The sequence below is a fragment of the Patella vulgata genome, chromosome 3, assembly GCF_932274485.2.
Source record: "Patella vulgata chromosome 3, xgPatVulg1.2, whole genome shotgun sequence".
NCBI lineage: Eukaryota > Metazoa > Mollusca > Gastropoda > Patellidae > Patella > Patella vulgata.
Window position 1 is genome coordinate 28,046,794 of NC_065881.2, and position 19,271 is coordinate 28,066,064.

The 19,271-nt window shown below is 36.2% G+C and overlaps 1 protein-coding gene across 10 annotated transcripts in view; it reads left to right on the forward strand.

Moving 5' to 3' along the window:
* The window catches only part of LOC126816919 (serine/threonine-protein phosphatase 4 regulatory subunit 1-like), a 383,736-nt gene that overhangs the window by 342,151 nt on the left and 22,314 nt on the right, over nucleotides 1-19,271 (forward strand). For 4 of the 10 annotated variants that reach the window (XM_056099411.1, XM_056099412.1, XM_056099418.1 and 1 more), the window contains 2 exons: nucleotides 7,297-7,417; nucleotides 16,066-16,181. In XM_056099411.1, coding sequence (XP_055955386.1) covers nucleotides 7,297-7,417; nucleotides 16,066-16,181 — 237 coding nt within the window. Of the gene's footprint in view, nucleotides 1-7,296; nucleotides 7,418-13,675; nucleotides 16,182-19,271 lie in introns of those variants that run through there. The other 6 variants (XM_056099413.1, XM_056099417.1, XM_056099419.1 and 3 more) reach the window with 3 other exon arrangements.

Below are 19,271 nucleotides of genomic sequence, written 5' to 3' on the forward strand. Positions count from 1 at the left end.
CAGTTACTTTCCTAAAAACATTACTCCTTGAATGAAATATTGTGACCCTAAAATTTTGGTAATGGAGGTACATACATCTATGAAACCCTAAGTAATTCAGAGAATTTTGGCAAATGATTTCTTTTTACGGTCATAGTAACAAGAATGAGTGATGTTAGCTTTAAATGAGTTTTTGAAAAGTTCCATAAATAAATATGAATGAGAGAGATAAAATGGAAATATTTAGTAACATGAAATATTGTGGAAAGTAACGGACGTACATCTATGAAAACCCAAGTTATTCTGAGAATTTTTGCAAATCTTTCTTTTTACGGTCATTATTGTAAGAATGGGTTATTCTAGCTTGAGATATGAAGTTTTAAATATTTCTATATAAAAATATGAATGAGAAAAAAATGTCAATATTTGGTAACGGACGTACATTCTCATAGTGATATTTTTCAATGTTGGTTACCTTCACAAAAATATATTATTTTTATACGCCCACATTGAATTGTGGACGTATATTGCTGTCGCCTCCGTTCGTCTGTCCATCATCCACAATTTCTTGTGAACGCTCGAAAGCCAAAAGTTATCATCCGATTTTTCTGAAATTTACATGCATTTAAATTAGTGAAACAAAGAAGCCTATTGAATTTCAGCAATTTCCATTTATTACGTCTAGAGTTATGGCCCTTGTTTCACTTTATTGAACCTTGTGAACGCTCTAACGCCAAAAGTTATCATTCGATCTTTGTGAAATTTATATGCATTATTAAGATTACTGAAAGAAGCCTATTGAATTTCGGCAATTTCCGTTTATTAGGTCTAAAGTTATGGCCCTTGTTTCACTTTATTGATCCTTGTGAACGCTCTCACGTCAAAAATTATCATCCGATCTTTCTGAAAATTATATGCATCATTTAGATTGCTGAAACGAAGAAGCCTATTGAATTTCAGCAATTCCTGTTTATTACGTCTAGAGTTATGGCCCTTGTTTCACTTTATTGATCCTTTTGAACGCTCTCACGTCAAAAGTTATCATCCGATCTTTGTGAAATTTATATGCATTATTTAGATTGCTGAAACGAAGAAGCCTATTGAATTTCGGCAATTCCCGTTTATTACATCTAGAGTTATGGCCCTTGTTTCACTTTATTGATCCTTGCGAACGCTCTAACGTCAAAAGTTATCATCCGATCTTTCTGAAATTTATATGCATTATTTAGGTTACTGAAACGAAGAAACCTATTGAAGTTAGGCAATTTCCGTTTATTACGTCTAGAGTTATGGCCCTTGTTTCACTTTGTTGAATCTTGTGGACGCTCTAATGCCAAAAGTTATCACCCGATCTTTGTGAAATTTATATGCATGATTTAAATTAGTGAAACAAAAAAGCCTATTAGGCTGTGATTTAGCCCCGAAAATCGTTTCATCTCGTCCCAGCAAATTCTGGGTGAAAATCTGACGCTTTGTTACATAATTTAACCAGTAGGGCATCACTGTCGCATACTTTTCTGTTCCGATGCATTGCACAAAACGTCTTGCACTTGAATTACGTCTCGAACTATATTTGTCAAGTGTAGCCATAATCGGGTGAAAAAATCAAATTCTAAGCCAATCAGAAACCATAAAAGCAAAGATCGTCACGGGTCAATAGCCATAAATAGACCAGTGAATACCTTTTACGAGACGGAACACGTTGGATTGTTTACATTTGTCTGAGAGAATTTCTCTGCAAATATGCCGGGATTACTGGATAATATCACCTGTTAAATGTTGCATTGACACGGTAAAGACGACTTACCCCTGATCTGTGGCATAAATATGGCCAATAATATAGGAAATAGCACCAATGATTGAATGAATCTTTTATTTTCTGGAAACAAGTATTTCTTCAAAACTATTTCAGTGAAACAATATCCAAAAGAAATATATACTTAATACAGATGAAAACGATTTTGGCATGCTTGAAATACTGGTTCCGTCTTATAATTATATATAATGCTAAGAAAAAACAAAAATAATAATACCATGTGATCTGATCGATACAATTAATAATAATTCACCTTCATCAATTTTACTATTTTTTTAAAACGAGAAAACAATAAGACTTATTATAAGAGTATAGAGAGAGAGAAATGGGGTTTAACTTCCACTCGACACAAACTAGGTAATTTTGGTTCAATTTTATTCCAATAATTCGCTTGCGTGTAGTGGTCTTTAGCAGTGAGAGGAAACTGGAGGACCCAGAGAAAACCCATGAGGTTGGACAGGCCACCCTTCTCCTTGTCAAGTACAACCGTGGAATCTAAACCACGCCAGTGGACTCAATGACAGACCTTATGATATGCTACCCATTCGGCTACCCAACCCCCTATAAGAGAGTATAAGATTACATTTATTTAAAGAAAGAAATTTAAAAAAAATAAACAAATGCAATTATATAAATTTCCTCGTACACAACAATACCATACACCACTAGTATAAGGAAAAATGTATATAATAATAAGAACATCATTTTTTAAAGTGTATTAATACTGGAGACCGGTTTCTAATGTGCTGTTCAGGGTCTTATATTCACAGAATACATGTATTTACACAGAGATCAGGTCTTGTGCCCATATACACGGTACAAAATTGAAAGATATATACCAACCAGTAAATAAAAGTACATATAAGAGAAAAACAAACAGTAATTACCTAAGTAAAATGGTTCGAGTAAAATGAATTAGAAATGAAATGGTCTAATGAAGATGGGCATATACGCCATACAGTGTGCTATAAAGCAAATTTTGCCTGGGCACAGCACTATGGCCTACGTTTATATCAAATTACAACTGCCAAGGGATCTTTTTACATGCACACTAATGTATACACAGGACCTCAACTAGACTGCTGTCCTTGTGCCTTGTCAGCCCTCCGTCTGCACCACTGACAAGGGGAAACCGTCGGAAATGAATTAGAATAAAAAAGTAAAATAAAAACATATAGTAAGCATAAAGTGACAAAATATAATATGAAAATTTGACATGTACAGTACATTCAAGTAAAACATATTTAAAATATGTAATATTAAAAAAACGCTTACAAAAATACATGTATACAGGTGTAGGCCTACTCACATAATTTCATCAATATCATCATCACTATTAAAATCAATGTCGCTGTCAGCATATGTTTGGCTGTCACTTTTATATTCGAACAATATACACAAAACCATACAAGAAAGTTTTCACTTGTAACAAGTACATCTATTACTGATCTGTAAAAGTGAAATGCAGCTTGATTTACATTCACATTGAAAATTTTGTTTGGTGCTTGATCTCTAGTCACCCTAACCCTGTCATTTGTTCAATAGAGTTTAACAGGAGGGGTTTAAATTTCCACAGCTACAGTCAGGCAATCTGGGAGGAATGCGCCAGAATATGCCCCCTTTTTGACTGGTGATGCAAAGGCAGAAATAATTCTTCATACATATTTTTTTCAAAAAAAGTAAGTGCACTTGTACCAACTCATCTATTCCGGTTCTAATTTTCTCCATAACATTGGGGTTGGATGGCCGAATTGTTAGCACGTGCGCACTGTATCATAAAGTCTGTCATTGAGTCAACAGGCGTGGTTTTGAATCCCCGGTTGTACGTGACAAGGAGTAGGGCCGCCTGTCCAACCTCGTGGGTTTTCTCTGGGTCCTCCCACTGTTAAAGACCCCTACGCGCAAGCGAATTATTGAAATAAAAAAATTAAACCATATGTTAGTCCCAAAATGACCTAGTTTGTGTCGAGTGGACGTTAAACCCCATTTCTCTCTCTCCATAACAACTTGTTGGGTATGAGTACTGCACATTGTATTTCACCTCAATAATGATGACAGTCTTAACCATAGTGGTCTTCTGTCTTTGAGTGGACTTCTCTATTGGTCTGAGTGGTCTTGGGCGGAGTAGTCCTTGGTCTGGGTTGTCATGCATTTGGGAGAATATCTTCATCAGCTTGCATTTGCAAGAAAATGGGGAAAATGTTAAGATATGATCCGATCCCCTTAAACAAATTAACCAGACCTATATTCCTGACTGGAGTTCTGATTCAGCTTTGTCCAGCAAATCGGCACTTGTCTCCGGCACATTTCCATCTAATTTGATCCACTGGTTAGCACATACCTTAAATTTTTCCCAGCTTGTCGCAGTGAACAGTTTTAGCTCAGTGTTATAACAAAATGTACTCGAGCTATGCAGTTTTACTTTAGCTATCCTTCCGCCATGTACCGTTAATATCAAAACGTAAACAAAGAGCAGGTGACCTTTCACCACATGACCTGTTGAACTTTTCGTCGTGTATGTTGGATTGGCCAATTATGTCACGTGATCTGTTTAAACCGAGTCACCGCGAACTTCAAATACCATTGCCCATTGACAAGTTAGCCCATATTTAATTTACGTTTTCTATCAAACGTCAAAGAATTGATAAAAGAAAAGTTGTGTGACACTACAAAGTAATACTAGAAGAATTAGATGATGTAGTTTTTTTTCCACCCGAAAATGGTCGGAACGGAGAAACAGAAGCAAGCTAGCTAGAAATTTCAGACCACGGCCTATATTGAATTTCAGCAATTTACAATAATTACTTCTAGAGTTATTGCTCTTGTTTCACTTTGTTAAACCTTGTTTATGCTCAATTGATAATAGTTATCATCCGATATGTATGAAATTTATATGCATCATTTAAATTTGTGAAACCGGTCTATTGAATTTCAGCAATTTCCATCAATAATTTCTAGAGTTATGGCGATTGTGAACATTTGAATGACAAATGTGATCTGTATGAAATTTATATGCATTATTTAAATTAATAAAACGAAAAAGCCTGTCAAATTTCAATAATTTCTGTAGATTACTTCCAGAATTAAGACCCTTGCTTCAGTTTGTAGAACCTTGTAAACCCTCAAACGACAAAATTTATAATCTGATCTGTATGGAACTGTCTTGTAAAGGCCCCCAAAGGAATAAAAATGCGACCGCTCGGATGATTTAGCTCCTGTGGGCGTATGTTTTGTTGCCTGGCAACCTATCTTTGAAACAGTTACCACGCAGATGTACCAGCCTGTCCAGCTATAATTACTCTCTAAGGGAGTGTTGCCGTACCCTTTTCCTGCTTCCAGTAATTACAAAAGAATAAATATGCAACAACCCTTGTTGACCGCTCGGACAATTTAGCTGCAGTGGGCATATGTTTTGTTGCCTGGCAACCTATCTTTTTTTGCATACATACTTTGACCCTACTATATACCCAGTCATCATTTTCCTAGTAATGATGACGTCATGTCAGCTGTGAACTTCTGTCTTAGGGTGGCTGAAGAGAAATTTTTCCTGACTGGAATCCGGACCTTGCAGCATCACTGGAAAATATGTGTACACCTCGAAGGAGACTATGTAGAAAAATAAATGGAAACCATCGACTTTGTACAGATCTTTCACAGATAGGCTTAGAACTTTTCAAATGACAAGATCTTGGTTGCTCTTGATATTTGCGCATATCGGATCGTAACTTCCTGAATAATGTCCCCTGATTGTACGAAAAATCGCTTTTTAAGCTTGTGGTCCCTCTAGAGGTAACAATTATTATCTGATTTTAAAAAAACTGTTCGAATATATCACTTACACTGTAATGTTGGTCGAGTTCGAATTTTTGGAAAACAAAATTGCCGCCCCCACCCCACCCCCCACCCTACGCAAATAGTGTAAACATCTGGTATATCAAGGTTGTGGACCCTCTAGAGGTCACAATTTTGATCTGATTTTGATGAAACTTAAAATGCATGGTTATAACTCAAAGATCTTGGATGCTTTCGATATTATGGCACCTGATTGTACGAAAAATCATGTTAATACGCCCACATTGATATTTGGTCGTATATTGTTGTCGCCTCTGTCCGTCCGGCGTCCACAATTGCTTGTGGAAGCTCAAGTTAATATCTGATTGACTTTAAATTTATACACAGTGTTTAACGTCTTGAGACGAAGAAGCCTTTTGATTTTCAGCGATTTTCGATAATTACTGCCATAGTTATGGCCCATGATCACTTCAAAAAATCTTGTGGACGCTTCAGAGGTCTAAGTTAATATCCGATTGACTTTAAATTTATACACAGTGTTTAAGGTCATGAGACGAAGAACCCTATTGATTTTCAACGATTTTCGATAATTACTGCCAAAGTTATGGCCCTTGATCACTTCAAAAAATCTTGTGGACGCTCTAGAGGTCAAAGTTAATATCCGATTGACTTTAAATTTATACACAGTGTTTAAGGTCATGAGATGAAGATGCCTATTGTTTTTCAGCGATTTCCAATAATTACTGTCAGAGTTATTGCCCTTGATCACTTTGAAAAATCTTGGACGCTCTAGAGGCTAAAGTTAATATCCGATTGCCATTAAATTTATACAGTGTTTAAGGTCATGAGACGAAGAAGCCTATTGATTTCTAGCGATTTCTGATAACTACTGCCAGAGTTATGGTTCTTGATCACTTCAAAAAATCTTGTGGACGCTCTAGAGGCTAAAGTTAATATCCGATTGACTTTAAATTTATAACACGGTGTTTAAGGTCATGAGGCGAACAAGTACATTGATTTTCAATGAATCTTTATAACTTGAACAGCTAAATCCAAGTTAACACGGTGTTTAAGGTCATGAGGCGAACAAGTATATTGATTTTCAATGAATCTTTATGACTTGAACAGCTAAATCCAAGTTAGCATTGGGCTGAACTTTATAAAAACCAAACAAATTCTAATGGTTTTCTGATATTAATGAGTTGTTACTCTTAATCAGATTTTAATGTATTATAAATGTTTCATTACCGAAAAAAGTAAAAATATGAGACAACTCTTTTTGACTGCCCGGACGATATAGCTGCTGTGGGCGTATGTTTCGTTGCTTGGCAATCTATCTTTTTAGCTTGGGGCCCCTCTAAGAGGTCAAAATCTTTATCCGATTTTTAAAAAAATGTTTTAGTATATCACCGTTACACCCTAATGATGGTCACCCCTCGTATGTAAATATATGGTATATCAAGTTTGTGGACCCTCTAGAAATCACAATTTTGGTCCGATTTTGATGAAACTTGAAATATATCTTTATAACTCAAAGACCTTGGTTTCTGTCGATATTCGCTAATATCAGATCGTAACTTCCTGAATTTTGGCCCTTGATTGTTCGAAAAATCGCTTTTTGTTCTCTATCCATCTCTTGCAAAATGTGGGCGTATCCTGCCTGGCAGCCGCTGGTCTTTTTAAATGTTAAAATATTTTTATCATTGCAGACAATTGATTTTAGTTTGTGAACTGTTTTCTCCAGCAGATATAAGTCATCATATTGTACAGGTAGCCATAGCTTTGGCATCGGACAAAGTTTCGGAAGTACGACTTATAGCTTATAGATTGGTTAGTATTGACATAGTTTTTCTGAACTGATTTCCAATATTAAATTATAAAGAATTTAAATATTCTGACATGAGTGTCCCAGGGATTGATTTTTAAGGTCATGAGACGAAAAAGCCCAGCAATTTTTAACGATATCCGATAATTACTGCAAGAGTTATGGTCCTTGATCACTTTGAAAAATCTTGTGGACGCTCTAGAGGCTAAAGTTAATATCCGATTGACAATACATTTATACAGTGTTTAATGTTGTGGGACAAAAAACCCCAGTGATTTTCAAGGATATCCGATAATTACTGCCAGAGTTATGGCCCTTGATCTCTGAGGCTAAAGTTAATATCCAATTGACTTCAGATTTATACACAATGTTTAAGGTCATGAGACGAAGCACAGTGATTTTCAATGAATTTTGATAAATTGAACAGCTAAATCCATGATATTAAGTGTTTGATATATACTAAACAGCAAAAAAACGTCAATACGATTTCAAATTCAGAGAGGCACTTTAATCAAAACATTCTAGAAAATTCATCACAATTCCAAGACATTACGAGAAGGTTTAGAGTCTACAGTCTATACATCAGTATCTGGTGTGTCCACCTGCACAGCGTCAGTACATGGTGTAGACCAGACGATTGATGAACGCCATTGGCACCTGCAACCCCACTCTCAGAAAAGCCTGGCGCAATCCATCGACGTTATTAAGTCTCCTCTGAATTTCATCCCAAAGATGTTCAATTGGGTTTAAGTCTGGACTAAGGGCTGGCCAGTGCATAACGTTGACACCATTCTGCTGTAGAAAATCCCTAGTAACTCTGATGGTGTGGGCACGGGCGTTGTTATGCTGGAAAACATTGTTTCGATGACGTCTGAAATGTGGTATGAATTGGGGTCTGAGAGCTTGATCAATATAGCGCACTCCTGTGATCAGGGCTGTCAGTAATTTTTATACGCCCACATTGAAATCTTGTGGACGCTCTAAAGGCCAAAGTTAATATCAGATTGACTTTAAATTTATACACATTGTTTAAGGTCATGTGACGAAGAATCCTATTGATTTTCAGCGATTTCAGATAATTACTGCCAGAGTTATGGCCCTTGATCACTTTGAAAAATCTTGTGGACGCTCTAGAGGCTAAAGTCAATATCCGATTGACTTTAAATTTATACACAGTGTTTAAGGTAATGAGACGAAGAAGCAGCCTATTGATTTTCAGCGATTTTACGATAAGTACTGCCAGAGTCATGGCCCTTGATCACTTTGAAAAATCTTTTGGACACTCTAAAGGCTAAAGTTAATATCCGATTGACTTTAAATTCATACACAGTGTTTAGAGTCATGAGATGAAGTCTATTGATTTTCAGTGATTTCAGATGATTACTGCCATAGTTATGGCCCATGATCACTTCAAAAAATCTTGTGGACGCTCTAGAGGTCTAAGTTAATATCCGATTGACTTTAAATTTATACACAGTGTTTAAGGTCATGAGACAAAGAAGTCTATTCATTGATTTTCGATAATTACTGTCAGTTATGGCCCTTGATCACTTTGAAAAATCTTGTGACGCTGTAGAGGCTAAAGTTATCATCCGATTGACTTCAGATTGATACAGAGTTTAAGAGCTTGAGACGAACAAGTATATTGATTTTCAATGAATTTTTATGACTTGAACAGCTAAATCCATGATATTAAAACCCAAACAAATTCTAATGGTTTTCTGATAATTACTTCATGAGTGTATTATAAATGTTTCATTACCGAAAGAAGTAAAAATATGCGACAACACTTGTTGACTGCCCGGACGATTTAGCTGCTGTGGGCGTATGTTTCGTTGCCTGGCAACCTATCTTTCACAGTTGATTCGCAGCACTGCTAATCAAAAAGTCCAATTTTGCCAGATTTTATTAGCAAATTTAAAAATTGATTTCCAGTTTTTCAGTTTCATCATAAAACAACCTAAATAACTAAATATTACCATGGACCGTGTATAGATGGACAGGCAACGCCCACGAAGCTTTTAGAATTCTGTGCCGCGGCAAAAGAGAGACCTGACAATCGTGACTAAATTAAATTAGCTCCCCTCGCGCAAATACCTGTATTAAGTTTATAGCAAAGAAACAGAAATCAATTCATAATATTTTTATTAATCTTGCTACTCTTTTTTTTTTTTAAATCCATACATAGATAGACTACTAACTGATGATTGGGGTGTAAATATATCAACACATCGTCTTTGTTTACTTCGGACGCGCCTATGTGAATCCGAAAAAAAAATTTTAATTTTTACTTCTGCACAATTAATCGTCATTCAGGACAGTATTATACCTGAACTTTATTTTCATAACATTAAAATCCTTCATACATACGGGAATTTGGAGTATTAAGCAAAACCAAAATGCTTACAAAACCTACGAAAATATTGCAATCGATCATTTCACAATTTTCAACTGCTGCATTTGGAAATTTCAAAGTTTCAAACTGGACAAATTCGTCACAACTGGATAGGAATAATTATCAGGTTGAAAAATTACCGTGTAACTATAAGAATACCGTAAATTCCAAGGAGGAGTTCGAGAAATTAATCAGTATAAAATCCCGCTTGATTTGACATTGAGATCTCGCCGTGTCTCACGCGAATGGCAGAGAATCCAACAAACGGGACTCGTTGCCTGTCCATCTATACACGGTCCATGATATTACTTTAATTCATTATTAGATTTCATTCTTCAATTTTTTAGCACTGCCACATGTAGTTGTGACAGTTTGTGAATGTGATGTAGACTTTTGGTTAGGTCTTATGTCTGAAGCCAATTCTTTGCAGTGACTTCCGATGCCCCACTCATTTTAATTGTTATTTCTTTGTTACGTTAGAAAACGTTCATTCGGACGCACCTCGATTAACTAGACACACGCTCAATAATATTTTACAGGAATTCTTACTTTGATTGATCATTTTACAATACGTTAACATGTATTTATTTATTATAAAGGTTTTATTTACAAAACGTGCGGGATACACTGGATTTACTGCTTTCAAAATGAATACTTTAAATTGACATGTCTCGCAATGTGAGTGGTACTACTTGATTCCCTATTTCCGGTTTAATAAGTCCCTATTCATAGTTATGTCCCTGTATTATTTAGTATAATGAATTGTGTCTGGGTAGTTCAAGAAGAAAATGTCACACGGAGAATTCAGTTTTGTTTATAAAATTTTATTTGACATTTTATACACGTTGAAAGTGTTGAGAAAGCCTCCTACTGTGTGAACCATCGTAAATTTTAAACGGATTTCTTCGATTATGAACAAACTACTTAACTTTGGTTATTATAAACTTACCTGTGTGTTTGTAATGAACTCCCGTTCGATAAAATCCATTGCACAACTAATTATCACAACGATGAGAACAAGTTCTCTCTTGAAAAATTTGAAAATTTACTTGTAATTTCGACAGTCGATGTCAACAATGTCTTCGTGACGTATTGGTCGAATCCAATATACCTGTTGCAGGGGTTGGTTAACATTGAAAGATAGTTTGACAGCACGATCATTTTGATCGTATATGGGTTTGGGCGACGAAAAATATCAATTGAAGGCAATTACATAGGAGATTTATATGGAAACCATTGTTCGCCAGTCTATCAAATTTTCTTCACAATTGCACGGATACTCGTAAAAATAAAGTCATGTATAAACTATATATATCCTATCTTCTTTATGTTATAAATAATTGTCCCCCGCCTTTCGAAGAAAGCAGGGGACTATTAAAATGGGTTCGTCCGTCTGTCTGTCCGTCCGTCTGTCTGTCCGTCACACTTTTTGGGACACAATAACTCTCTTCCTAATTGAGCTAGAATGTTCAAACTTGGTGTATGTGTTTATTAGGTCAATGCCTTGATGGAGTTCGAAGATGAGCATTTTCCGCTTAGGGTAAGCAGAGATAAGCAATTTGATTGGTTGATGCTTTGGGACACGATAACTCTCTTCCTAATTGGGCTAGAATGTTCAAACTTGGTGTATGTGTTGATTAGGTCAATGCCTTGATGGAGTTCGAAGATGAGCATTTTCCGCTTAGGGTAAGCAGAGATAAGCAATTTGATTGGTTGATGCTTTGGGACACGATAACTTTTAATTGAGCTAGAATGTTCAAACTTGGTGTATGTGTTTATTAGGTCAATGCCTTGATGGAGTTCGAAGATGAGCATTTTCCGCTTAGGGTAAGCAGAGATAAGCAATTTGATTGGTTGATACTTTGGGGCACGATAACTCTCTTCCTAATTGAGCTAGAATGTTCAAACTTGGTGTATGTTGATTAGGTCAATGCCTTGATGGAGTTCGAAGATGAGCATTTTCCGCTTAGGGTAAGCAGAGATAAGCAATTTGATTGGTTGATGCTTTGGGACACGATAACTTTAGTTCTAATTAAGTGAGATTGATGAAACTTGGTGTATAGTTTCATTACAGTAATACCTTGACTAAGTTTGATAATGAGCATTTTCTGCTCAGGGTAAGCAGCAATTTGATTGGTTGATACTTTGGGGCACGATAACTCTCTTCCTAATTGAGCTAGAATGTTCAAACTTGGTGTATGTGTTGATTAGGTCAATGCCTTGATGGAGTTCGAAGATGAGCATTTTCCGCTTAGGGTAAGCAGAGATAAGCAATTTGATTGGTTGATGCTTTGGGACACGATAACTTTAGTTCTAATTAAGTGAGATTGATGAAACTTGGTGTATAGTTTCATTACAGTAATACCTTGACTAAGTTTGATAATGAGCATTTTCTGCTCAGGGTAAGCAGAGCGATACGCAATTTGATTGGTCGAGACTTTGGAAAACAATAACTCTCCTACTTTGATTGTTAGACTATAAGTAAAGATATACTGTTTGATTGTTCAATACTTTGTAAAAGATAATTTGTGATAAATTTATATGTGTCCTCTAATTATTTTCCTATTTCGGCGGGGGACATCAGCCTCACTGTTGGCTTGTTTAACAAGGGTCATGAAGCTTACCTCCGAATTCTCTGAGTGTATTTTTAATTTTATACGCATTCTTTCGATCGAATAATAACAGCTTCAGTAACATATATAATGGTATATAATGCTACTAAGCCCGTATGACCCCGTAAGAAGCGGAACATTAATTCTCGATTCGACAGTTTTGACCGAAGTGTGATAAAGCCCGTAAAACGAATGTATAGTTGTGTTTGTGCGGCATGCGTGTTCAAAAGTAAATAATCCCATCCGAGTCGCTAATCAAATAATTAGAACAAAATATTTCAAAAAGTAAAGCTATAAAATTTGCAGAGATTTTACTAGAATGTAAAAGACAGTAACTAAATACAGGAATGCGGGTAGTTATGTGTGCGAACGCTCAAACTCAATGCCAATTGTCGTAGGTATCCAGACCACTCGGACCAAAGACTACTCGGACTAAGACCAGTCGGACCAATTAAATTATATTATAAGGCTAGACAATATGCTATTTATTTATTATTATATCACAATACAAAGAAGCAAATAATTCTTATACGGAATTCTTATATTTAGAGTTGTTTAGTTCAATTTTGTGTACGGAAAATAAATCAACGATTAGTTTTAAAATTAATTAATAATGGTGCCAAAAAAAATATCAATCTAATTTTTCTTATTTACTCTTGCAATGAGACTCGGTATGTCCAGACTTTTGACAGTTTCTACATATACGGGTATACTGTTCTTGTCTGATAGCCTAATTTTACTTTTTCCACATTCGCGGTATCCCCAGTGGTTTCATTCCGTTCTACCCCACTAACCCCTGGGTTACTATATAGGGGGGGGGGAGACACGTTTTCAAGTTATCCGCCCTTGATGCGTTAATATAAACAGCACATAATAATACGAAGACCGGACGTTTATATGCCCCTTTTTAAACGTGACTACAAGTGTGGTTCTCGATATTTTGCGATTTGGGATACAATTATCAATTTATTCAAACAACACTTTATTATTGGTTCGAGTAATCATATTAAAACAAACGCAATTATCAATTTATTAAAACAACACTTTATTATTGGTCCGAGTCGTCTTTCTGTTGGGTCCGAATAGTCTTTTTGTATGGTCCAAGTAGTCTATTTGTTTGGGCTGAGTGGTCTATCAGTTGGTCCGACTGGTCTTGAACCGAGTGGTCTTTGGTCCGAGTGGTCATGGATTCTTGTCGTAATTGTACTTGAATTTCCTATGCTGTCACCCCTAATACGAAATGATATCTTCCGCAGAGTGACGTAACCATCTTCCATATTGGTATTTTTCTCTGGGAAAAGTTTGTGATATTTCAATTTTATCATCGTTGTGATAATTAATTGTGCAATGGATTTTATCGAACGGGAGTTCATTACAAACACACAGGTAAGTTTATAATAACCAAAGTTAAGTAGTTTGTTCATAATCGAAGAAATCCGTTTAAAATTTACCAAGACTCAGACAGTAGTCTTGAAAATGTGGATAATCTTTGTGTCAATATCCAAAATGGCAGAATGATTCGCAGTTACTGCGAATCAAAAACGTTGAATTTTAATTTTTGATTAGCAATAGACAAAATATTTATCGCAAACTGCGCTGCGATACTGGTTGTCGACAGCCCTGCTTGCGATGCCGCCTCCTCTCCCTGGACCAAGATTTTGTAACACCACAGGACCCACTCTCTGGTTCAGGCCGATTCCACCCCAAACCATTATGCTTGGACCTCCCCATGAGTTTCGTTCCATGAAACATTGGTCAGAATAAAGCTGGCCACGTCGACGCCATATTCTGGTCCTGCATCTGCAGTTGATACGCAATACTGACTCTAAACTGTGAACAGAATCGTTATCCATTGCCTGTGTCGCCAGTTCTAGTGTAGCTGGGCAAAGTGTAGACGTTCACATTGATGGCGAAGGGTGAGGATTGGTCCACGGTAAGGTCTACGGCAATGGATGTTGTCTCTGGTGAGACGTCAGCACACTGTATCGGTACTGATGGGTCTTCCGTGTGTTCCCACTGTCTGACATGCTGTCTCAAATGCCTGTGTGGAGGGATTGCTGAAGCCTGTAGATGGTCCGAACATTGACTTGGAAGTGATTGGCAACGGCTTGGGCAATGTGTCCAGCGTCATGTCTTCCATATGCCTGGTTCCTCTGAGCTGTATGGGGGTTGGATGACCAAATGGTTAGCATGTGCGTGCTTTATCATAAGGCCCGTCATCGAGTCAACTGGCGTGGTTTCAAATCCACAGTTGTACGTGACAAGAAGTATGGTCACCTGTCCAACCTCATGGGTTTTCTCTGGGTCCTCCGGTTTCCTCCCACTGCTAAATTAAACTATGTTAGTCCCGGTGAACAGCACGTGCAGCATGTGTTACATGAAAATCATGGAGAACACATTACCATCTCAAAAGTCAGGTTGCGTGTTTGAGAACATTTCCTGGGTTCAATTTTGTGTTTGGAAAGAAGCCTTATTGCTCAGGTAAGGTTGGAGATGTGGTCACAAATACACAATAAAAGCATTTGGCAAGTTTTATTCAATGCGTCTATTCAGAGTAACATACAAACCTGAAGTTTCTTTTGCTGCATAGTATATTAAACGTTAGCATGGGGCAGAACTAAAAGCCAAACAATTACTAATGATTTTCTGATAAATACTGTTTCATTACCGACAATAGAAAAAATATGCAACAACTCTTGTTGACAGCTCGGACAACTTAGCTGCTGTAGGCATATGTTTCGTTGCCTGCCAACCTATCTTTGGTTTTTATACGCCCACATTGAAATGTGGTCGTATATTGTCGTCGCCGCTGCCGTGGCGTCCACAATTGCTTGTGACACTCTAGAGGCTAAAGTTAATATTTGATTGACTTTAAATTTAGACTCAATATTTAAGGTCATGACCCTTGATCATTGAAAATTTTGTGGACGCTGTAGGCTAAAATTAATATCCAAATGACAGTAAATTTATTCACAGTGTTTAAGGTCATGAGACAAAAATAGCCTATTGATTTTCAACGATTTCCGATAATTACATGACTTTAAATTTATATGCACTGTTTGTTTAAGGTCATGAGAGGAAGAATCCTATTAATTTTCATTGATTAATGATAGTTACTACCTTGATCTCCTTGAAATATCTTGTTGACGCTCTAATGGCTAAAGTTTATATCTGACTTTAGATTGATACAGTGTTTTAGGCCTTATGATTTGCGATAATTACTGCCAGAGTTAAGGCCCTTGATTGCTTTAATATATCTTGTTAATGCTCAAATGGCTAAAGTTGATATCAGATTGACTTTAAATTTATACGCACAGTTGAAGGTCATGAAACGAAGAAGCCTATTGATTTTCAACTATTTTCGATAATTATTGCCATAGTTATAGCCCTTGATCTCTTGAGGCTGAAGTTAATATCTGATGGACTAACTTATACACAGTGTTTAAGGTCGTGAGACAAACAATAGAACTAAATTCAAATGTTTTCTGATAATTACTTCATGGGTTATTATTCCTAATCAAATTTTCATGTGTTGTAAATGTTCTCATTACTGACAAAAGAACAAATATGCGACCACACTTTTTGACTGCCCGGATGACTGCTGTGGGCGTATGTTTTGTTGCCTGGCAATCTATCTTTTTTACAGTTGAGTTTTATTCTACAAAAATTGTATAAAGATGGAGAAGAAAATTTAACATTGTCTTTGGTGAACGATGTTATTGACAAGTTTGCTATGAACAGAAAATGGATTGGTAGGCAGGTGTAAGTACTTTTGATGTATTAATAAGGCTTAATCAACTCTCGAGAACTGTGTGATCAACCTCCTATTGTGCACGTATATTGCCTTCGCCCTGATCTGTTCTTGTGAACACTCTAACGCCAAAAGTTATTGATCATTTTAAAATTGATATGTTTGTTTACATTAGTGAGATGATTGTGGTATCTTTAGTTTTATTATTGCTGTATATTGTTTCCGTATTTGTTATATTTACTATACAGTGAGGTTGGACATGCGCAATAAGGAATAATCAGACATGTGGTTGAACATTCGAGAATATGATATGATGAGAGCCATGCACAAAGCTGTACTTAATATTAATTACTAATACTACTTAATTATATTGTCGTATGCAATAAGTGTTTGAATATTAACCATGTAGAACTGAAGATAAGAATCATTTTATTATAATAAAGACAAACAATACAATATGGCGACGAGGATGATTGAGATTTTCAAGCTATGGTAAATTTTCCTTCAAGACTAATTTTGCTCTTCTGTTACTGTTATTTCTGTCATCGGAAATGAGTATCCCGCTACCGCAAAGTTTTCTTCCGACTCCAGGAAAACCAGTGATTCCTTGGGCACAATTTAGAAGCTCCTTCCAGAATTATTTAATTGCCGTCGATGGGGAAGACTCGCTGATCGAAGAAAACGATCTTTATTACTGCATTGCTTGGGGACACACGGCAAGGCTGTTTATGACTCACTCAACAATGAAGATACAACTTAACGAAAGTTGTCTTGAGGTGTTAGATAATTATTTCGGAGCAAGGTACAATGTTACTGTTGAACGCTGTAGATTTATGTCCCGTGCACAAAAGAATGGCGAAACTATTGATGAATATGTATCAGAACGACGTTGACTTAGTCAAAACTGTGAATATCCTGCTGGGATGATTCGTGATGTACTCATTGAAAAAACGAATAGTAAACCTATAAAGGAACGTTTAATGATGGAAGGCAATGGCTTGACACTTGAGAATGCAATAACAATTGCCAGACAAATCGAACTTGCTACAGTTGAATGTCAATCACTTCTATCAAGGCCGAATAATAATCACATGATGGATAGTGTACAAGAATTAAAGGTACCGGTAATAGAAATTATCGCTCATACAATAATAATGATCGTCAAAGTAATACCTAGTTTTCAAAGCCGCATTACAATAATTTTTATGTGCCAAACAAAATAGAATTTCGACCCAATTACCAATCAGACATGTGGTTGAACATTCGAGAATATGATATGATGAGAGCCATGCACGAAGCTGTACTTAATATTAATTACTAATACTACTTAAGGGGGTGGACAGGAGAAAATTTCAGTTTTTTTAATAATTGAGGTAAAGTTATCATTCTTACACATCTAAGAACACATACATTGAGTATTACAAAAACGGCCGAAAAATTTTCCTGGGGGTACCTGTTGCTCTGGAAACGGCGGCCATCTTGGATTTCTGCATATAATTTTAGTCAACCAGTTTCTCAGAAACTATTCAACAGAATGTTTTGAAATTAAGCAAAGAGGTTACTGACATGTTCCTTTGTGCAATTGGCAAGTTTCATTACAAAATAATAATTAGAAAGCAAGTTATACACATTTTAATGTTAACATCAAAAAGTATTTCAGTAGACCAACTTACACCGATCTGTTCAATTCATTAATTTAATATTAATAAACTGACTTTTAATATATATATTTTCTTACGTATTTCTTATCAATATACAGTATTTTTGTCCCCCGCCTTTCGAAGAAAGCAGGGGACTATTAAAATGGGTTCGTCCGTCTGTCTGTCCGTCACACTTTTTGGGACACAATAACTCTCTTCCTAATTGAGCTAGAATGTTCAAACTTGGTGTATGTGTTTATTAGGTCAATGCCTTGATGGAGTTCGAAGATGAGCATTTTCCGCTTAGGGTAAGCAGAGATAAGCAATTTGATTGGTTGATGCTTTGGGACACGATAACTCTCTTCCTAATTGGGCTAGAATGTTCAAACTTGGTGTATGTGTTGATTAGGTCAATGCCTTGATGGAGTTCGAAGATGAGCATTTTCCGCTTAGGGTAAGCAGAGATAAGCAATTTGATTGGTTGATGCTTTGGGACACAATAACTTTTAATTGAGCTAGAATGTTCAAACTTGGTGTATGTGTTTATTAGGTCAATGCCTTGATGGAGTTCGAAGATGAGCATTTTCCGCTTAGGGTAAGCAGAGATAAGCAATTTGATTGGTTGATACTTTGGGGCACGATAACTCTCTTCCTAATTGAGCTAGAATGTTCAAACTTGGTGTATGTGTTGATTAGGTCAATGCCTTGATGGAGTTCGAAGATGAGCATTTTCCGCTTAGGGTAAGCAGAGATAAGCAATTTGATTAGATGAGCATTTTCCGCTTAGGGTAAGCAGAGATAAGCAATTTGATTGGTTGATACTTTGGGGCACGATAACTCTCTTCCTAATTGAGCTAGAATGTTCAAACTTGGTGTATGTGTTGATTAGGTCAATGCCTTGTTGGTTGATGCTTTAGGACAAGATAACTTTGATAGAGAGTGATGAAACTTAAGTGTATAGTTGATAATCAGTTTGATTGCTTGATACTTTAAAAAAAATAAATGTGCGATAAATTAATGTGTCATCTATTTATTTTGGTATTTTGGCGGGGGACATCAGCCTCACTGTTGGCTTGTCTTATTTTATTTCTTGTGTGTAAATTTACAACCGAACTTTGACATAGGAATAGATGTTATTCAAAACAACCATAACTATAATCACTGACAGTAGGCCTACCTGGTAATGGTATTGCAACCATACCACTACTAGGTCTAGCAGACGAATATTCATCTTCATTTTGTTTATTATCAGGGTTCCCGCGGTCCTTGAAAATCCTTGAATATCCTTAAATTTAAAATTTCATTTTCAAGGTCTTGAATTTCGCGGAAATAGGAAAATATCCTTGAATTTCAGTTGAGATCCTTAATTTTGTTTCAAATGTCTTCAATTCCTTTTAAATATGAGATTATAACGATAGTTGGTAATGTTTTGGTTATTTTTAAGATGAAAAATTGTAACTT